General features: G+C 47.4%; 1 protein-coding gene across 1 annotated transcript; it reads right to left on the reverse strand.

Annotated features, from left to right (window-relative positions):
• Nucleotides 1–103: 103 nt before the first annotated feature.
• Nucleotides 104–18,950, reverse strand: TEX28 (testis expressed 28). The gene is made up of 4 exons (XM_008578416.1): nucleotides 18,939–18,950; nucleotides 18,010–18,722; nucleotides 1,419–1,554; nucleotides 104–676 (listed from the first exon to the last, which is right to left on the reverse strand). The coding sequence occupies exons 1-4, from the start codon at nucleotides 18,948–18,950 to the stop codon at nucleotides 314–316; spliced, it is 1,224 nt and encodes a 407-aa protein (XP_008576638.1). The 3' UTR covers nucleotides 104–313.
• Between the last annotated feature and the right edge of the window lie 982 nt (nucleotides 18,951–19,932).

The following is a 19,932-nucleotide window of genomic DNA, read 5'->3' on the forward strand; positions in this document are numbered from 1 at the left end:
GCTGCCACCCCAGAGGCTGCCACTGCGGTTGGGGCCACCTGAGCCTCTGAGCATTCAGGTACTGGGTCTCGAGAGGGCGCGAGGGGTAGAAAGAAGAGAGCAGTGCTTCTTAGACTTTAATCTTTTCCAAGCCTCGTGGCTATAGATAGCATGGAAGGATTATGGTGAGATGGAAGTACGAGGCAGGTGGGCGTCCACATACGTCTCGCCCAGGCTGGTGCTTATGGAATCAGAAAGCAAGAGCTGCAAAGTGGCCGTGTGGGGAGGGCTCACCAGATGCCCTTGACACCCTGGAGGGAGGGAACTAGCAAACTCAGGCAGAAGGTCCATCTGATGGAGGCATGGAGTCCTTGGAATACAGTTTCCACGTGGAGGGGACCCACGCCTGCCAGTCTGTACTGGGGATGGTGTGCCACTTCTGCCAGGCCAGGGCCCCAAGGCCAACCAGCATGAGCACGGTGCCCACGCGCAGGCGGCAGTTGGCCAGCAGCAAGGGGCAGGTGCACACGGTGGAGACACAGATCAAGAGGAAGGTTGCCAGTGTGAGGAGCAGGCTCACAAATCTGAACAAAAACTCCCGGGCACGGCTTCTGAGGTTGTCCGTCATCTCCAGCTGGGTGGCTTGCTGTAAAGTTTCTAGCTTGGATATTCGGCTCTTGAAATTCTCCATGACCTCCTGCAGGGAACGAAAACACATGTGCTCACCAAAAGTCAGGGCAGAAGTACAGTCAGTTAATCGAGTTCCTAAGGGGTGCACAGCAAGTATCATTTAGTTGAATATTTTAGGAGGGAAGTGGAGAACTTAGGGCACCTACAGAGGCGACACAGACAGCTACCATGGAGGGCCCCGTCCTGGGAGGGCATATGTCTTCCAGTAATAGCAAAGGTTTCATCTGACTTGGCCACACTCCTTCATCCATTGTCTCCTGAGACTGAGGACCTGGTTGGGATGGAGCTGACCAAGGACAGGAGGAGGAGCTATGGGTCTGGAAGAGACTGAGAGAGAGAAGCCAGCCTTAAAGCAGAGGTTCTCAGAGGGTGCTCTGTGCAGCAGCAGCACCAGCAGAGCCAGCATCCCCTGGGGACTGTCAGGCCCCACCCCAGATATACTAGTCAGAGAGTCTGGGCTGGGGCCCAGCAGCTGCCTTGGAACAAGCCCTCCAGGTGGCTCTGATGCACCTGCAGTGCCAGAGTCCCCGATGCAGTTAAGCTGGATGACGGGAAGTGGAGCGTGAACGTAGATTGGATGCCGCTAGCCCTAAAATAAATGTGTGGCACTGTGCCGTCGAGAGGGGTACGGCCCGAGGATCTGGCTCTTGCTTTGGTTCGGGGGTATCAGAACAGATCCGTTCATCCCTACGTCCTTCTCACTGGCCGTTTCTAGAAAGTCCCCCCAGCCCCCACCCCGAGGTTCTCACCCATATTTCTTTGGTTGTCTCAAAGGACAGATAAGCCATTCTCTCTTCAATGCAGACCAGATTCTGTTTGAGGTGGTAAACCTCATTCAGGTGCCCCTGCATGTAGTCCTTCACCTGCTCTTCCAAGAGTGTTTGTCTCGGAAGCAAAAGAGAAAGTAACAGTCCCTCAGTACCTTGCCCAGAGCTTGTGTCGACAGCGGGCAGCCCTGAACCTACACTAGACTTGGGTCCCCATCCTGCCATCCTCCCTTCTCCCCAGGCTCTGGTCACAGCCTGCCTCCCCCTCCAGGTCTGCCAGGGAACACACGCGCACCGACGCTCCTGTACATTTTACACATAGTCACTCTTTTGTAACAGCTTTACGAAAACACATGTAGATGAGAAGTTGTAGAAATGAAAATCTAAATTATCTGCATATGTTATTACATTTCATGGATATCCCAGGACAGTGTTTAGCATGCAGAAGGTACTCCATAAAAACATGCTGATTATAGGGATTGAAGAGTCACAAAGACCACATGTTGTATGACTCCATTGATATGCAATGTCCGGAATAGGCCCATTCATAGAGGCAGAAGCACATGAGTGGGTACCAGGGGTGATGAAAATGTTACGGAATTAGATACTGGTGGTAGTTCAACAACTCTGTGAACATGCTGAAAACCACTGAGTCGCACACTTTAAATGGGTGAATTTAATGGAATGTGAATTATATCTCAATAAAGTTGTTATTTAAACAAAAAGAAAAAATTGGCTTGTGGTAATGGTTGCACAACTCAGTAAATTTAGGGAAAAATACATTGTAATGCAGTTAAAATGGTGCATTTTCTCATATCTAAATTATATCTCACCAGAGCTGTTAAAAAAAAACACACAAGCAAAGCCTCACTACCTGTTCTGTATGTAAATACGAGGATATAAGTAGTAAAGTATGAAAACATGCATGGAAAAGACAAGCCCCCAGGTGAGGGCAGTGAAGCCCCCGGTAGAGGCATGGGGCTGGCAAGGGTCGCGAGAGAGCTTCAGCTGAGTCTGCTGACATTTTACTTCCCAAAACAGTAATATTTGAAGCAAATATGGCTAAGGTTAAAATTAGAGAAAGCTGGGGCTGTTGGTTATGTTATTCTGTACATTTTCCCTGGGCTTGAAATATTTCATGATCTAAAAACTTTTCTGAAGTTCCTCATATAGACACCGTGAAGGATAGGCCGGGAGGACAAAGGCCGGACACCCAGAGAGTGGGTCCTGGCACTGTCATTTAGAGCGAAGCTGAGGAAGGCTTGACCCAAGCCGGCGGTAGTGACATTGGAGAAGAGAGAAGGCACCGGAGAGGGATGGAGCCCATAGCATGACGGGGCTGATGCCCTGTGAGGTCCGGGAGGGTGACCGCAGCCCCAGCATGTGCGGGCATGACCAGGGAAGACCTTGACTGACACCTCCATGGAGGACTCCACGAGGCTGCTAAGAAGCTGACTGCTCATTTGTTGAAAGCCAATTCATCAAAAGCCAGTTCCTAACAGCATTTCAAGGAATATTCCATGTGTCTCTGTCCCAGGTCCCTGTTGAGAAGACAGTCAGCTGACAACATGGCCTAGGCTACTGCTCAAAGACAGGGGCGTCAGCAGCAAGGTGTCCACCCGCAAACAGATTCCTCATTACAGTCTTTCTGTTTACATGGAAGATCTAGCCAGGAGAACAGTTAAGATAGTAACTATGCTCAAGCATATATTCATGAATATACTATTCATGAATATGAAGTCAATGGGCAGGTTCTTCACCAATATATTTATAAGAATACGTGAAATACTCTTGAATAGATTAGTGAATAAGAAGATGTTAATAAACAATATTTTCATAAGGATATTCTCTCAGTCTTCTCTCCTCTCTGTCCCCCAGTCTCCTTGCCCTATGACACTCACGTCCTGGCCGTGACACCACTAGACTCCGCCATCTGTCTTCCTTGGTCAAGGACTCCTCTCTGTGCAGCGCGTACAGTCGCAAAGGCAAATGGACCACTGAGGAAAATGCTCTTAGGAAGACAAAACCCCCCCCAAATGTTCCAAAGCTGTGAAGACCACCCCCCATACAAATTATCTTAAACTTTATCATTTGTTTCCAAAGAATATGTTCTTGATCACCTCTGAGAGTTGACTTTCAGCAAACTGAGCCAGAACCCAATGGCCTGCAGCGTGGAGAAGTCCAAGGTGGAGAAACGGGTGGGGGAGGGCCCGACAGCAGGGAGGCAGGCTAGCGCAGCAGGACGCGTGAGCTCACCTGGGCAGGTGTGCACAGTGAGGGGGGCAGGGCGGAGCCAGCGAAGCAGAAGTGAAAGTGCTGTGACATTCACCAGAGCGGTGGGGTCGCCTGGGAGCCAAGGTTAGGCGGTGTTGGAAGAAGGCAGGAGGATACACAGCATCAAATATAACTGGACCATGAAATAAAGTAAGGAGGGCAGAGACGACTGACTACTAAGAAGGAGGCCACTGAGGAGCCCGGGGCGAGCAATTCCAGTGAGTGGCAGGGGCGGAGGCGGGAGCGGGAGGCCACGGGGTGGGAGCGTTTGATGGAAACAGCTCTTCGGAAGTCTGATGGGGAAGTGAGGACTGTATTTATTTGTTGAAAGAAAGAATCCAATAAGGCACGCGGGATGGCAGATGCAAGAGAGACTGGACTCCTTAAGTCCCCAAGGAGACTGACGAGGTTGGAAGTGCAGTGTAGGTAGAGGCTGGAAGTCACCCCTGTGACCAAAGGAAAGAAACAAATACTCCCCCCGAGAAGTCAGAGCGATTGAAGGTAAGGACCATGGGTTCCAGGGAAGGACACGAGGCCGAGAGGAAACGGGACACTGTGGGAAAGTGGTTCAGAGGGCTGGTTCTGGGGTTGCCACCCTAGGTTTAAGATTTCCCTGTGGAACTTGCTTGGAGAAGTCCTTTAACCTGTTTGTGCTTCACGGAGGTTGAGAATAACACTAATACTCCTAACACTACTGACCCGTTCGGCGTGTTTTAGGTATTATTAAATGAGAGAGCACGTGTAGAGCACTGGCACACCGCCTGGCAGACAGAAACGCGTACCAACCGATAGCTGTTGGTGTTGGTGCTATTACACTCATGCGTCGCTTGATGACAGGGATAGGTTCTGAGAAATGCATCATTCGGCGATGTTGTCATTGTGCAGACAATGTGCAGACATCACGTCGTGCACTTACACAAACCTAGATGGTACTGCGCACTACACACCGAGGCTGCAGCGTATAGCCTGCTGCTCCTACGTGAGCAGTGTGTTGTGCTTCAACCTTAGGGTGGCAATAGGAATTTTCCAGCTCCACGACAATCGGATGGAACCACCGTCACATAGGCAGTCTGTCATCGACTAATGAAGGCTGAAGAGCAGATAAGATAGAAGGGAGAGAAGTAAGGACGAGAGCTGGGACTTGTGGCTGGAGAAGAGGAAGGCGGACTTGAAGATGTCAGAGATAAGGAATATCGTGGAGAAGAGGGCAGGTCTGTGGTGTAATCATGGAATGGGTGACTGAAATGGAGTGAAGGTCAAGGCCAGTGGGCCTCAGAATCCAAAGTGTTGGATGGCGTACTTGCCCCTCAGGACCACTTGGCTCTGGACAGTATCTCTCAGCCAGACCATGCTACCTTCACTTACCCCATAGAGATGTTCTGCATTGTCTGGTGGCAGTGGAGAAGTTCAGCCACCCAGGATCCTAAGTCTGTGAATGCCTCCCTAATGACACTCTCAGATGACCCCATCACCAGTAGGTGTCTACTGTGCATCCCTCGTAAGGACAAGTAGAACCCCATGGACCAAAACCCTGAGCCCTGTGGTCTGAAGCAGCAGCAGCAGCAGCAGAACTTGGACACTGAGTGTGGGGTTAAGGAAAAGAGGGGGTAGGGAACGACTCTCAGGTTTCTGGCATGGGCAACTGGTGCCATTGACTGAGATGATGAAGACTGGAAGACAGACAAGACCGGTGAGCAGGTTAGTACAGTACACCCTGAAGCTGGGACAGGCTGAGTCTGAGATGCCTGTGAACCGTTTGGGTGGGCGATCTGGGCTGCACGCCACGCACTTGGGGATTGATGTGTACTTGGTAGTGGACGGCACGGGGGATTCCCCAGGGACAGTGTGTAAAGTGAGGAAAAGGCTTAGACTGAGGCATTGCCACGTTTAAAGGTCAGATGGGGAAGGAGAAACTAGTAAAAGAGACTGAGTAAAACTAGTGAATCGTGGTGTCACGGCAAGTAGAGTTTTAGTGACCTGGAAGGGAGTTCAGAAGAAAGTATTCAGAATGAAGCACTGAGAGACAAATGCTAGAAAACGCAGACAGGAAACGAGAAGACACGGACATGCAGTGAAACGGTCTAATGAACGCAACCGGAGTCCTAGAAGGGAGGGAATGAGACAATAGGGCACAAAGAGTATTTGAAAAGACAACGGCTGAGAATTTCCAAAACTGATAAAAGACTGCAAGTCATAGGGCCTGGCCGGTGAGCTCAGTTGGTTGGAGCGTTGTGCTGGTAACACCAAGGCCCAGGGTTCGATCCCTGCACCGGCCAGCCACCAAAAACAAAACAACAAAAAAGACAAGCAGCCCCAGCTTGGCTCTTGTTACATTTTTATAGTTGTAAACGGGTTGATTTGTGGGAGACAGATCAGAAATACCGATCAGAAATCACACCTAGCGTGATCACAGCAAAGCCACTAAACGCCAAAGAGAAAGAGATGATCTGAAAAGGAGCCAAAAGAAAGTAAGACTGACAGTGTCCAACGCAGTAACAATAAGACTGGCATCTGCCTTTTCAACGGGAACACTGGAAGGTGTAAGGAAATGACTTTTTCAAAATGCTTATTACTTCTTTTTTGTTTGTTTTATTTTTTTTAATTGAATCATAATTGATTATACGTATTTTTGGGATTCAATGTTGACATATGTTGATCAAATCAATATTACTAGTATGTATATTGTTACAAATTGTACTTATTCTTTATGCCCCTTGTCCAATGTCACCCTACCCCTCTCCCTTCTCCATCCTCCCTCTAATTACCCTAGATCTCTTCTCTCGCTCTGAAAGAGTAATGGTTACTCTGTTGATTTGTTGCCTAGATGACCTGTCCAATGCTGAGAGGTGTGATCAGGTCCCCCAATATTGTCATAGAGCAGATGCTGCTTCTGTCACTCTGGAATGGGCCTTGTGGAGAGAGACATCCTCTTCTTTTCTTTGGTCTCTGCTGGTGACTCTCCTTGTGTCAATGCACTCCAGTGGCTGGTGGACCATCTGCATGGTGGTTGTGATGTCTAGCCACTTTCATGGCAGCCATGGCTACTGTGGTGGGCCACCCACATGCAGGTGATGTTTTTGGCATGCTCCTTGGTGCTGGCAGTGTACCTGGTTGTGGTGGGGGGGCCAGACCAGGAGGGGCCCCGAGGTGCTGGCAGTGTGCCTGGGTGTGGATAGAGTATCTGGTCCTCAGCTCCAAGTCCCGGGCCCCTGGGAGGGGCCCAGAGGTGCTGGTGGTGTACCTGGGCCGGAACTAATTTTTTGTCCTTTGCTTACTTCTAAAATGGGGGAACTTCCTGTGGGGACCAGTACTTGAGCTGCATGGTTGAGCTAAATTGCTACTTTGCTGCTGTTTCCCTAGGGAAGGCTTTTTGTGCAGCTCAGGGTTTAATGGTTGACCTTACAGGTACTTCTGGCTCCTGGGTTGTGTAGAATCTCTGATCTGGGCCTGAATCATTTCATCAAACTGCACCCAATGCAATTCTGCATTCCCGAACAGTCTCCTTTGAGTGGTCCCACACTGATTGGGGGGCAGATGGGCTGTCCTTGCTGTGTCCCAGTGTTCTCCTGATGGGCCCCTCTCCCCCACCACCCATGCTGCAAACACTTCCCATGGGACAGGCCCTGTGCTGGTCCCTTGTGATGAGTCACCGGCCTCTGAGTGGCTCCACTTTTTTCAGCTGATCTGGCCCCTCGCTCCTACGTGGGTCCACAGGAACCCTATTAGTGGTCTTGCTGTCCTGGGGGCCAACAAGGCCCTCTTCTCCCCTGCCGCCTCCAAGTAACTTCATCTGAAGGGCGCAGCTGCAGCTTCTGCCTGCTCCTGCTCCGTGTGCTCAGCAGCTCAAGCCTTAAAGTGGCTGCGGCCGGAAACGCTCAGTTTTTTCTTTCTCTCATTGAGGTTTCTCCCCCTTCATGCACTCTGTAGGTCTCTCCTCCTCTTCTCCTGAGCTCTAGCAGCCCCAGCTTGGCTCTTGTTACATTTTTATAGTTGTAAATGGGTTGATTTGTGGGAGACAGTGACGCTGGGGACTGTCTTTTCTGCCATCTTGACTGGAACTCTATCAAAATGCTTACTATTTCAAAGAAATAAATGCCAACCTAGAATTCTATGCCCAGCAAAAAATACCCTTCAGAAACAAAAAAGAATGCATGGCACGTATGAGACCATAAGGTGACACTGACTGGATATTTAATATTATAGAATTGTCCAAAAAAATTAGGCATGGTATTTAGGCTATATGAACAAAAAGATCCATATTTCAGTTACACACTGAAATATTCATAGATGAAATGATGTCTGTGCTTTGCTTCAACACAGTAGGGGAGAGAGGAACTAGTTGAGAGAGCAACTCAGACCTTGGGTCAGGCCTCTTCAAAATCCAAAGATTCAGGACGCTCCAACCTGAAGGAGGCGAAGTATGGGAAAAACCAGTTCTCCTGCCTTCTGGTCAACACGACGTGAGTCTACAACAGAGGCCTAAGCAGATACCTTGAGACAAGTCAGCCCAAGACTGGATCCCTGTGGCAGAGAGTTCTCAGAACAATAGTGAAGCCTCTGCCAACCACAGCCTTTTATCTCCGAACCTTGTCCCAAAGCAAATCATACTTGAATATTTCTGGGACAGAGGAGCTAGAGTTTGGATGCCCCCAAGCACCTGGTATCCACTAGGGACAGAGAAGCACAGAGACCTGGCATTTCTGACATGATGGAACTCACCCCCAAGACAGGCTGTGATGAGTGCCATCATCTGTGAAGACCGCCAGAAACACAAAGCAAGAGTGAGGTTCTCGCCCACTAGGAATTTCAGTAGTTTCTTTTTTACCAAATTTAATGTTTTTATTGAGGTAAAATTCACATAACATAAAGTTAACCATTTTGTTTTATTTTATTATTATTTTTTTAAAGATGACCGGTAAGAGGATCTCAACCCTTGACTTGGTGTTGTCAGCACCACGCTCACCCAGTGAGCTAACCGGCCATCCCTGTATGGGATCCGAACCCGTGGCCTTGGTGTTATCAGCACCACACTCTCCCGAGTGAGCCACAGACCGGCCCTAAAGTCAACCATTTTAAAGTGAACAGTTCAGGGGCATTTAACACGTGCACGATGTCGTGCCACTATCACTGCTACCTAGTTCCAAACATTTTCATCATCCCCAAAGAAAACCCCACAGCCATTACAGTCACTCCTCATTCCCCTGGATCCCTGATCCCTGGCAACTACCGATCTGCTTTCTGACTTGAACGGCTTCTTCCCTCTGAACCTCTGCCAGCAATTTATGAACGAGAGATGGAAGAAGATCATGAGGTATGTGGAGATGGAGGGAAAGAAGGGGAAAGTGAGGCCAGGTCAAGATTTTGGCCAAATCCCTCAGCTATTCAACCAGGGTGCTCCACTGATGAACTCATCAATGAAAGAACCATTAATAATTTTCCTTTTCAATCTTTCAAGGACTTAAGTTTATAATTAGGAAGCAGAAAAGAATCTTGAATTCAGTTTCATGAACATCTACTTGGGGCTTAAACACAGCGTTAATTCTAACAATAGTCCCAACACTAGTGGGATCATTATCACCTCCATTTTACACATGGGGAAACTGAGGGTTGTACCTGGCAAGAGGAGGCTGGGCCAGAATCAGCCCTTCTGGTCCTGCCCTAGTGTTCTCAAGACACAGCAGATGTGGTCTTGGCACATGTGGAGGAAGAAGAGGGGGCCAAGCCCAGAAGGAGATCTGGGTCCCTTTGAGAAGAGATGAATAGAAGCACCTGGATTCATCCATCAAACAGGCACTCAGAAAACAGACATCATATGCCCAGAAGTCTTTGGCAATGACTCAGACAAGCAAGGTAACTGCCCTAAATGGACTAATATTTTTATGAGAGCAATACAACACAAATGAATACCTAGCAAGGGAAATAAGTTTAGGTGGTGAGTAGTGCCAGGAAGGAAAACAGGGGAGTGAGGAAAAGAGTGACTGGGGATCTCAAATCACATACCTGACAAGGACTTGTAAGATCCAGAATATATAAAGAGCACTTACAACTCAACAACAAAAAGTCAAACAATTCAATTTGAAAATGAGCCAAAGTCTTGAACAGTCACTTGACAAATGGCCAATAAGCGCGTGAAAAAGGGCTCAGCATCATGTCATCGGAGACGGGATATTAGGTCACACCTACTAGTTTCATGGGGTTACGGTAGTGGTTCCCACCTGGGGGCAATTTGTCCCCCCTCCAAAGGACATTTGGCAATGTCTAGAGACATTTTTTTTTCCTTTTTGTCTTTTTTACTGACCGGCAACGGGATCGCAACCCTCAGTGTTGCGCCCGCACCGTGCTCAGCCAGTGAGCAGGAACCGGTCTCCACATGGGATCCGAACCCTCGGCGGGAGGGCCGCCGCACTCCCAAGCAGCGCACTCTCCAGTGCGCCACTGGGCCAGCCCGTCTAGAGACATTTTTGGTTGTCGCAAATTGAGAGGGTCACGATAGGCTAAAAAATAGTTCCCTAAAAATATCCACGTCCTAATCCCTGGAAACTGAATGTTACCTTTTATGGCCAAAAGGTGGGGGGGCGTCTTTCCAGAAGTGACCGGGTTACGGATGTGGGCCCTAAATGCAATCACATGTACTGTAATAAGAGGAAGGCAGGGGGAGATTAGAAACACAGAGAGGAGTAGGCCATGCGAAGACAGAGCAAGGAGAAATTTGAAGAAGCTGGCCTTGAAGATTGAAATGTGGCCACCAATTAAAGAATGCGCCAGCCACCAGAAACTGGAAGAGGCAAGGAACAAATTCTCTCCCAGAGCCTCCAAAGAGAGCATGACCTTGCCTGATTTCAGTCCAGGGAAACTGATTTCTGACTTGTGGCCTCCAGAACTGTGAGACAATAAATTTCTGTTATTTTAAGCCACCCGGTTTGGGGTAATGTCTTACACCAGTAATAGGAAACTAATACAGGGTGCTACTGGCATCTAGTGGGTAGAGACAAGGGATGCTAGTAATCATCATACGATGCACAGGATGGCGTCCCACAACAGGGAATCATGCGGTCCAGAATGTCAACAGTGCAGAGCTTGAGAAAACACAGACTACGGCGACAAAATTTTGGAGTTTTAGTTCATCACATTGTAGCTGAACTTTAGAGGCTGAAATTTAAAAGACTGACCACACCAACGTAAAGGATCCCATTACCAACCAACCACCAAAAAGTCAAATAAATAAATAAATAAAAGACTGACCATACAAAAAGTTGGCAAGTGTGTGGAGCGACTGGAACTCTCATACACTCCTGGTAGGAACGTAAAATGGTACAACCAGGTTCAAAAACACTTTGTTAGTTTCTTCAAAAATTATAAGCATACACTTACCTTATTATCTAGCAATTCCACATATGAAAGCACATTTTCACAGAAAGACTTGTACAAGAATGTTCATAGCAGCTTTATTCATAATAGCTCCAACTAGCAGCAGACGAATGGGTAAGTACCCTGTGGTGCACGCGTCCAGTGGAATACTGCTGAGCAATAAAAAGGAATGAAATACTCATACACGCAACTTGGATAACTCTCAAAATAATTACACTGAGTGAAAGACGCCAGACACAATACTATGTACTGTATGATTCCATTTATATGAAGTTCAAGAACAGAAAAAAACTAATCTAGAGTGACAGAAACCAGAACAGTGATTGCCTAAGGGCATTGCCTGGAAGGAGGCATGAAGGAACTTTCTGGGATGATGGAAAAGTTTGTTATTGGAATATCAGTTGCTCAGGCATACACTTTTGTCAAAATTCATTACAATGTACACCTAAACTTAAATGCAACTTCACTGTAAAAAAAATGTACCTCGATAAAGAAGACATTTACAACAGAATAAATGGAGATGGCACTGAGCACAGTAGTGTAGGAAGACCCTTTGAGAGAGGAGATTGGAGCAGAGCACACAGGACGAGATGAGCGTATGAGTTTCCTGGGGCTACTGTAACAAAGCACCACACACTGAGTGGCTTAAATGACAGAAATGTATTGTCTCCTAGTTCTGGAGGCCAGAAGTTCGAGATGAAGGAGGCAGCAGAGTGGGTTCCTCGTGAGGGCCGTGAGGGAGAATCTGAGCCAGGCCTCTGTCTGGCTTCTGGTCTGCTGGCGACCTTTGCTGTTCCTTGGCTTCTGCTGCATCACCCTGACCTCTGCCTCTGTCTTCACATGGCCTCCTCCCTCTGTAAAAGAAAGGGGGGCGGGACCCTCGGGACCCTCACAGCATCCCTTGGCTCCTCCTTAGCGTTTCCTGTGACTCCTCACAGGAGGTACCAGGACGACATCTGGCCAGTCACGACTTTGACTTGAAGACTTCCATGCCTTCTTTGGTTTCCATCTCTTCTACAAATGGATGTTTTCTGAATTTTTCTCATCTTCTTCCTTCCTGACCCTCAGAGACATGAGGAGCAGGGGCTTCTGGCTCCCCAGAAGACTGGCCTCACTGAGCAGCTAGGTCGGTCACTGTGCTACATTCTTGGAGATCTGAAGCACCTCCTTATTTCCACAAAAAAGGAAGAGAAGCTTGGCAAAGACCCCCTTCTGTGCAGAATCTTTTAGTCCACGACACCCACATTGGAGGAGTCTGGGGCCTTCCCCACTCCCTGTCTGGGCTGAGGCTTCTCCTCAGCACACAGAGGGTAGAATTTATCAGGGGCCTCAAGCAGCTCCAGAAGAATGACTCTGGGAGGACCCACACATCCAGACCTCCTGAAGGAGCAGACCCCAGGGCCATTAGGCCAGCCCTGAGCCTCCCAAGTCTAATTGCCACTGTGGGAGAAACCTGCACCTTGTAGAATCAGGAAGAAAGCCCTCAACAGCTAAGCTGGTCAATTTATGTTTTGTGTTTCTTGTCACAATAAAAAAATTCATAAAAAGTAAAAACTTTTGCCCATCAAAAGACTCAATAAAAACAAAAAAGCCTCACAGTGAGATACCACTTTATACCCACATCCATTAAAAAAAAAAAAAAAAAGACAATAACAAGTGTTGACAAAGATGTGAGGAAATCGGAAGCCTTGTGTGTTGCTGGCAGGAAGGTAAAACGGGGCAGCTGCTATGGAAGACAGTCTGGCAGCTCCTCTAAATGTTAAACCTAGAGTCACCATAAGACCCAGCCATTCCACTCCAGGGAATAGACCCCAAGTAATTGAAAAACGGGTGTTCACACAAATCCGCATACATGAGTCTTCATAGCAAAGTTTTTCACAATAGCCAAAAGGTGAAAACAACCCAAATCTCCATCAGTTGATGAACAGATAAACAGAATGTGCTCTATCCATGCACTGGACTATTATTGAATAAAAAAGAATGGCGTACTGATACATGCTACAACATGGGTGAACCTGGAAAACATTATGCTCAATGAAAGGAGCCAAACACAGAAGGACACATATTACATGATCCAATTTATATGAAATGTCCAGAATAGGCAAATCTGTAGAGACATAAAGCAGATTAGTGGATGCCTGGAGCTGAGGATAAGACAGAATGGGGAGTGACTGCATAATGGGTACAAGGTCTCTTTTTGGGTTGATGAAAATGTTCTACAACTAGATAAAGGTGATGGTTATATAACATTGCAGATGTACTTAACGCCACTGAATTCTACACTTTAAAATGATTAATTTCACATCATGTAAATTCCATCTCAATTACAAAATAAAAGAAAGCCCTCATCATAAATTTGTTTTTTTTGTGTTTTTTTTTTTTTGACTGGTAAGGGGATCATAACCCTTGAATTGGTGTCATCCGCACCACACTCAGCCAGTGAGCACACCGGCCATCCCCATATAGGATCTGAACCCGCGGCCTCGGCGCTACCAGCGCCGCACTCTCCCAAGTGAGGCATGGGGCTGACCCATAAATTTGTTTAATATAGTTGATTCCTTGGCATCTATTTTTACTATCTTTTCTTTTTTGTAAACTCACCACCATTCTAACGAGGATTGGCATCCATTTTTAGGCCTGACATAGTTGTTTGAAACTCGGTTGAACACTGTCACCCTGCATGGTTAAATTTCTGTTAGTTAAAACTTTCCCTCCCTGCATGGTTGTTTGCAATGTAGCCCGCTAGTTCTTCATCTACTGATCCAAAACCCAGCACATCCCACAGCTGCTGACCACTACAGAACCTAATACTCGGTGCCAGAGTCATGTAAGTAAGTTCCCTCCTTCGTTTTCTTTCTTTCTTTCTTTTTTAATAGTTAAGGACGTTTTATTTATTTGCTAAAGACTGAAATTCAATGAGCTGAGAATTTTTCTCAATCTTTTAAAACAATATCTAGCAAAATTATCTCTGTATTTTATTACACTGTATTCCTAAAATATTATTTTTTAATTTATTTATTATAAGCTTATTATTATTAAAATCGCGATTTTTCTTCATGCCCTTTACCCAATCTATCCCTCCCCAAAGCCCCCTCACCTCCCCCCCATCTCTAGTATCCTTTAGGTTTATTTTCCCCTTCTGAAAGTTCAACATATTGTTTTTGTCCCTTCCTTCCTTTCCTTCCTTTCCCTCCCTCCCTCCCTCCCTCCCTCCCTTCCTCCCTCCCTTCCTTTCTTTCCACCCAGTTATAAGTGAAAACATGTGGCATTTCTCTTTCCTTGTCTGGTATATTTCACGTAACATAATTTTCTCCAGACTCATCCATGCTGCTGCAAATGGCAGAATTTCATTGTGTTTTATGGCTGAGTAGTATTCCATTGTGTATATATACCACATTTCTACCCAAAGTGATCTACAGATTTAGTGCAATCCCCATCAAAATACCAATGTCATTCTTCACAGAAATAGAAAAAGCAATCCTAACATTCATATAGAACTACAAAAGACCCCACATAGCCAAAGCAATCCTGAGCAAAATAAATAAATAAATAAAGCTGGAGGCATAACACTACCCAACTTCATATTATATTACAAAGCTATTGTAACCAAAACAGCATTATACTGGCATAAAAGCAATCGGATCAATGGAACAGAACAGAAAACCTCGGAATCAACCCACATACTTACAGCCAACTGATCTTTGAGAAAGGAAACAAGAGCATACATTGGGGAAAAGACTGCCTCTTCAATTAATGGTGCTGGGAAAATTGGGCTTTTATATGCAGAAGAATGAAACTGGACCTGTACCTTTCACCATATACCAAAATCAACTCAAAATGGATTAAAGACTTAAATATAAACCCAAAGCCATAAAATTAGTAAAAGAAAATATAGGGAAACATTCCAGGAAGTAGGACCGGGCAAAGACTTTATGAATAAGACCCCAAAAGCACACACAACAAAAGAAAAAATAAACAAATGGGACTATATCAAATTAAAAATCTTCTGCACAGCAAGAGAAACAATCGACAGTGCTCAACCCATGGAATGAGAGGAAATGTTTGCAAACTAAACATCCAACAAGGGATTAATATCCAGAATATATAAAGAACTCAAACAACTATACAGTAAAAAAAAATAATAATCCAATTAAAAAATGGGCAAAGGAGACAAATAGACATTTTTCAAAGGAAGACATACAAATGGCCAACGAGTACATGAAAACATGCTCAGCATCACTAGTCATCAGAGAAATGCAAATCAAAACCACATTGAGATATCATCTCACCCCAGTTAGACTGTCCATTATTAAAAAGACCAGGAACAACAAATGCTGGTGAGGATGTGGGAAAAGGGGAACTCTTCTGCAGTGTTGATGGGACTTCAAATTAGCATAGCCATTATGGAAAACAGTATGGAGGATTCTGAAACAATTATAAATAGAACTACCATACAACCCAGCAATCCCACTACTGGGCATATATCCAAAGGAATGGAAATCATCATGTTGAAGGGAGACCTGCACTCCCATGTTAAACGTTTTCTTTATACTAGCCAATCCACAACCTCTGCAGGAAAGCCTAAGGGATAACACCCATAGACCTTAAAAAGGCATAGTCCCACAGGTTCCCTGCCCCCTCCTCCCTCTCTCTCTCTCCCTCCTCACCCACTGGCTGAGCTCCCTGCCACCTCCAGACTCCCCCCCCCTCCCTTAAGCACCCCTAACCTCTCTGGACCTGTGAGTAATAATTTCTCCTGTTTCATGCATTTCAGTTTCACCTGCTCATTGTATCTCACCTGACACACACACCTGAACCTAACCCTCCCCCTGGTCAGGGCTCTCCTAGAGAGTGGCTATATTGGCTTATGTCCACTCTTGACAGAGATACCTCAAGACCAAATTAAAAAGAAACCATAACAATAAAAATCACAATAGCCCTCTTAAAAGCAAATGGATTTAACTGATAAGTGTCACAGAACTTTCAGTTTGAAATCTCAGTTCATGGTGCACCAGAGGACACACAACAATCACGTGGGCTGGACACATACATCATTTTTCAATGTCTGTGTCCAGTTCATATAAAGGTTTTGAAAAAGATTTTAAGGAAGTACAAGTTTTAAAAATGCAATGAAGTCCCATGTCCCCTCCACCTAGCTTAGGAAGCCGCATGGTCAGGATGTGGTGAAGTGCTCTCAAGTCTGCACTTACCAGCCACGTGGCCTGCTTGTGCCTCTCTGAGACCCCATCTACAAATGGGTGTCTGAACACTATAGGAGAGCAATGCCACTTGGCCTGGTGCCCCAGCTCAACTATGAGCACTTCCTAATAGTGAAAATCATCTTCAGCCCTTTCTCCATTCCTCCCAAGAAATTCGAGCCCTACAGACCTGCTTTCTTGCTTATTTTATGTGTGTGTGTGTGTGTATTTATATACACATACGAGTATTAGGGTAAGCTAACTGCTGTAGCAAACAACCAGAAGTTTCAGTGACTGAACACACTAAAATCTTATTTCACCGCCATGTCATTGTCCAGTGGGCGGTGCTGGGCCAGAAGTGGAAACCTGCAGAATTCACACTGGGGGAGCAGGGAGAAAGGCGTTGCCCGAGGACAACAGTCTCACTGGCCTGTGCCGTAGGGAAACACATGGGGATGTTTGTAACTGCCATCAGGCTCTGTTCTTGCTTAATATAAATCCAACCTTAGAAATGTTATTTCGACAAAGGGGCCTTTACGACTGCCAAGATTTTAGATTTGGTTGCCATTTCCTGTAAAAACACCTCCAAAAGGGCTGAGCCCGTGGCGCTCTCGGGAGAGTGCGGAGCTGGGAGTGCAGCAGCGCTCCCGCCGCGGGTTCGGATCCTATATAGGGATGGCGGGTGCGCTCACTGGCTGAGCGCGGTGCGGCTGGTCTCAAAAAGGACAAAAAAAAAAAAAAAACACCTCCAAAAGAAACCTGTGACTCTGACTGGTTATCTCGACAATGGGCTGCCCTGTGATACTCTTTAATTGCCCCTTTAGGATTCTTAGGCTGTGTAAACGCTGGGAAGATCTCCCTGGGAAAACAGACGCGGATGATTCCCACTCACTTCTCCCACACATGTGTGGGTACTAAAAGGACTGCAGAGTTCTTATTTTCATGAAAATGCTGAGAATCTTGGTTCCCCTAAGTAAATCGCTCCCCCCCTTGCCAGGCTGTTGGAAGGATGAACATTAACAGACTTGTCTGCCAGTCTGTGCTGAGGCGGAGGGAGTGTGGTGCCCCCGAGGGCCAGTGGGAACCCAGAGAAGGGTCTCAAGAGGAGTGGAGAGGATCCTTTGAGACATCAGCTCTGCCTTTTTTTAAATTTGTGGGACCTAGTCTTGTCTTAGAGGAAAATACAAGCAAGCCACTGCACAGTAGGGAGAAAGGACTCGCCAGAAGGCCATCATTTTGGGAACAAATATCTGATATTTGACCTTGTGCCCCAGCTCAGCTAGGAGCACAGGTGAGGAGACTGGGGCTGGTGAGGCGACTCCAGTCCTGACTCAAACCTTCCCAGGAGACTGGGACCAGAGGACACTGCCTCTGTAACTAATGGCAGGTGTCTGCTGGATTCTCACTGCCACCGCAGGTGTCTCCTGCCACTGCAGAGTCAGGGCCGGCCGACTCAGTGTTGGGACTGCCTCACAGGGACCACTAAGCTGGAGCCTTGTTTGCCAGCAAGAGACAAGGCAGGTGTGGGACAGCAGGAAGAGGACCAGCCACTCCACTGCAAGGCCCGCTTGCTAAGAGAAGCATGGACCTGCTACTCCCACCTGCCCCTCACCCTGACTGTCCAAGCCCATGGCCCTGGCTTCCTCTCATCCTCCCACAGAGTGGTCCTGGGGGTTGTCCCTCACCTGCTTCTTGTCCCCAGAGCCAAGACAGGAGAAAGGGCTCCTCCTCACCTGTATTTCTCCTCCTGAAGAGACTGCAGCGACACCTGCAGGTCCATCACATACGTTTCCTTTAGACTATGATAGGACGCCTGGAGGCCAGTGGAGAGCTTCTTAACTTCTTCGAGCTCTTCCTTCGCTTTCTGCAACAGCAGGTTTTGCTGCTGGGCCACATGCTTCCCCGGCTTTAAGCCCGGGAAGTGACTCTCCAGAGTGAAGTGTCTGACATCAGGCAGGCTGGCAGGCAGGCAGTCTTCCCCACCCAGCTTGGGGGACTCAGAAAACATGGCCTTCTCACCGGGCTGCTTGAAGTTGTCCAGGCTGCTTTCCACCTTGAGCACTAAGCCTGTGGGCCTGCAGCCCCCCTGCAGCTCTTGGAGCTGCTGGTGACACTGGCGCAGCCTTCGCTCGATCTGGGCGATGGTGGCAGAGGTGCGCTGGTTCACCTTCTCGAAGGCCTCCCGGATGTGCGGGGCCTGGTGCCGGTTGGCTTTGGACACTAGCTTGAGGTAGGCCATGGTGTTCTCATCCCGACTGGCCTTCTCCACTCTCAGCTGCTCAGACAGGTAGAGGATGCGGTACTTGATGCTATCCTGTAAGTTCCGGGAAAGCTTCCCATCCAACATGCCGGAATGGCCACTGGGGCCATCCTCACTGGATGACAGGGACCTGCACGAAGGCACGTTGGAGGGGAGGGCTGCACTTGGGTTCTTGGTATACTCCACCTGCAACGCGAAAAAAAGAAATCACAAAATGGGTGCTCTGTGAGCTGCAAACGGTAGGAGAATTGGACATGTTATGGCTTCACTCCATAAAAATACTTACACACCTGTGCGGATACTTACACACGCAAAATCTGTGCACGCAAGATGGGTCCGACGCAGACTGGGGGGGTCGAGTTCATTTTCCGGGCTCCTCTCCCCTCTATTTCAGCACCTGACTGCTTGCTCCATGGGTGTACCTTCCTATGACCCTCAGACAGCTGGACTCTCCCCTCCACGTTGTCCCACCTCTTCTCGGATCTCTCCCTCTATTTTTCTCTTCCAAGAATTACCGATTGTGGGTCTCATTTATAAAGAACTCCTCTTGTAAAGTACGTAATAAACTCATTCCCATTAACCCATATGGCTTGCTGTATTGCTGCTCCCAGGAAAACAGGACATAGGCAGAGAGATGTGCATTTATCAGGTTCATTCATTCATCCATCATTCATTCCACATATATTTCCTGAGCATGTACCATGTAGTACAGAAGCCAGACACATTTCTACTGTCATAGAGCTGACGGTCCAGGTAGAAAATTCTATTGTAACACAAAAGAATGAGTCTCTTGCATGGTGAGGGATAACACTGCCTTCGAAATAGAGCCCAGTTCAAATCCTGTCTCTATCACTTTGAGACCTTGAGCAAGTTAATAAACCACTCTGAAACTCAGTTTTTTTTTCACCTCTAAAATGAAGATGGCATAGCTAGAATCCAAGGCAGAGTGGGGGGTGGGGCGAAGAGCTAGGAGAGGGGGTGGGGCAGGTCAGATGCCGACTCTGTTCTGTTTCTACTTTGAAACCGTAAGCGCCTTCGTGACAGTTTGTGATCTGAAAATGCTCTCCTGGAGGCAAGTCAGGAATGATTTTATTGTAATAGACAACTTGGCTCTGGGTATTTATCATATGTAAATTATACCTTGATTGAAAAAACACATTGTGGGGCCTGCCCGGTGGCGCACTGCTATAGTGCACTGCTTGGGAAGCGCGGCGGCGCTCCCACGGAGGGTTCGGATCCCACATACAGACCGGTTCCCGCTCACTGGCTGAGCGAGGCGCGGGAGCAACACCGAGGGTTGCAATCCCGTTGCTGGTCCCGGTCCGGTGCGGGGGCGATGCCGAGGGTTGCGATCCGTTGCCGGACACGGAAAAAGACAAAGAGGAAAAAAAGAAAA

Source organism: Galeopterus variegatus, unplaced genomic scaffold, assembly GCF_000696425.1.
Source record: "Galeopterus variegatus unplaced genomic scaffold, G_variegatus-3.0.2 Scaffold1677, whole genome shotgun sequence".
Classification (NCBI taxonomy): domain Eukaryota; kingdom Metazoa; phylum Chordata; class Mammalia; order Dermoptera; family Cynocephalidae; genus Galeopterus; species Galeopterus variegatus.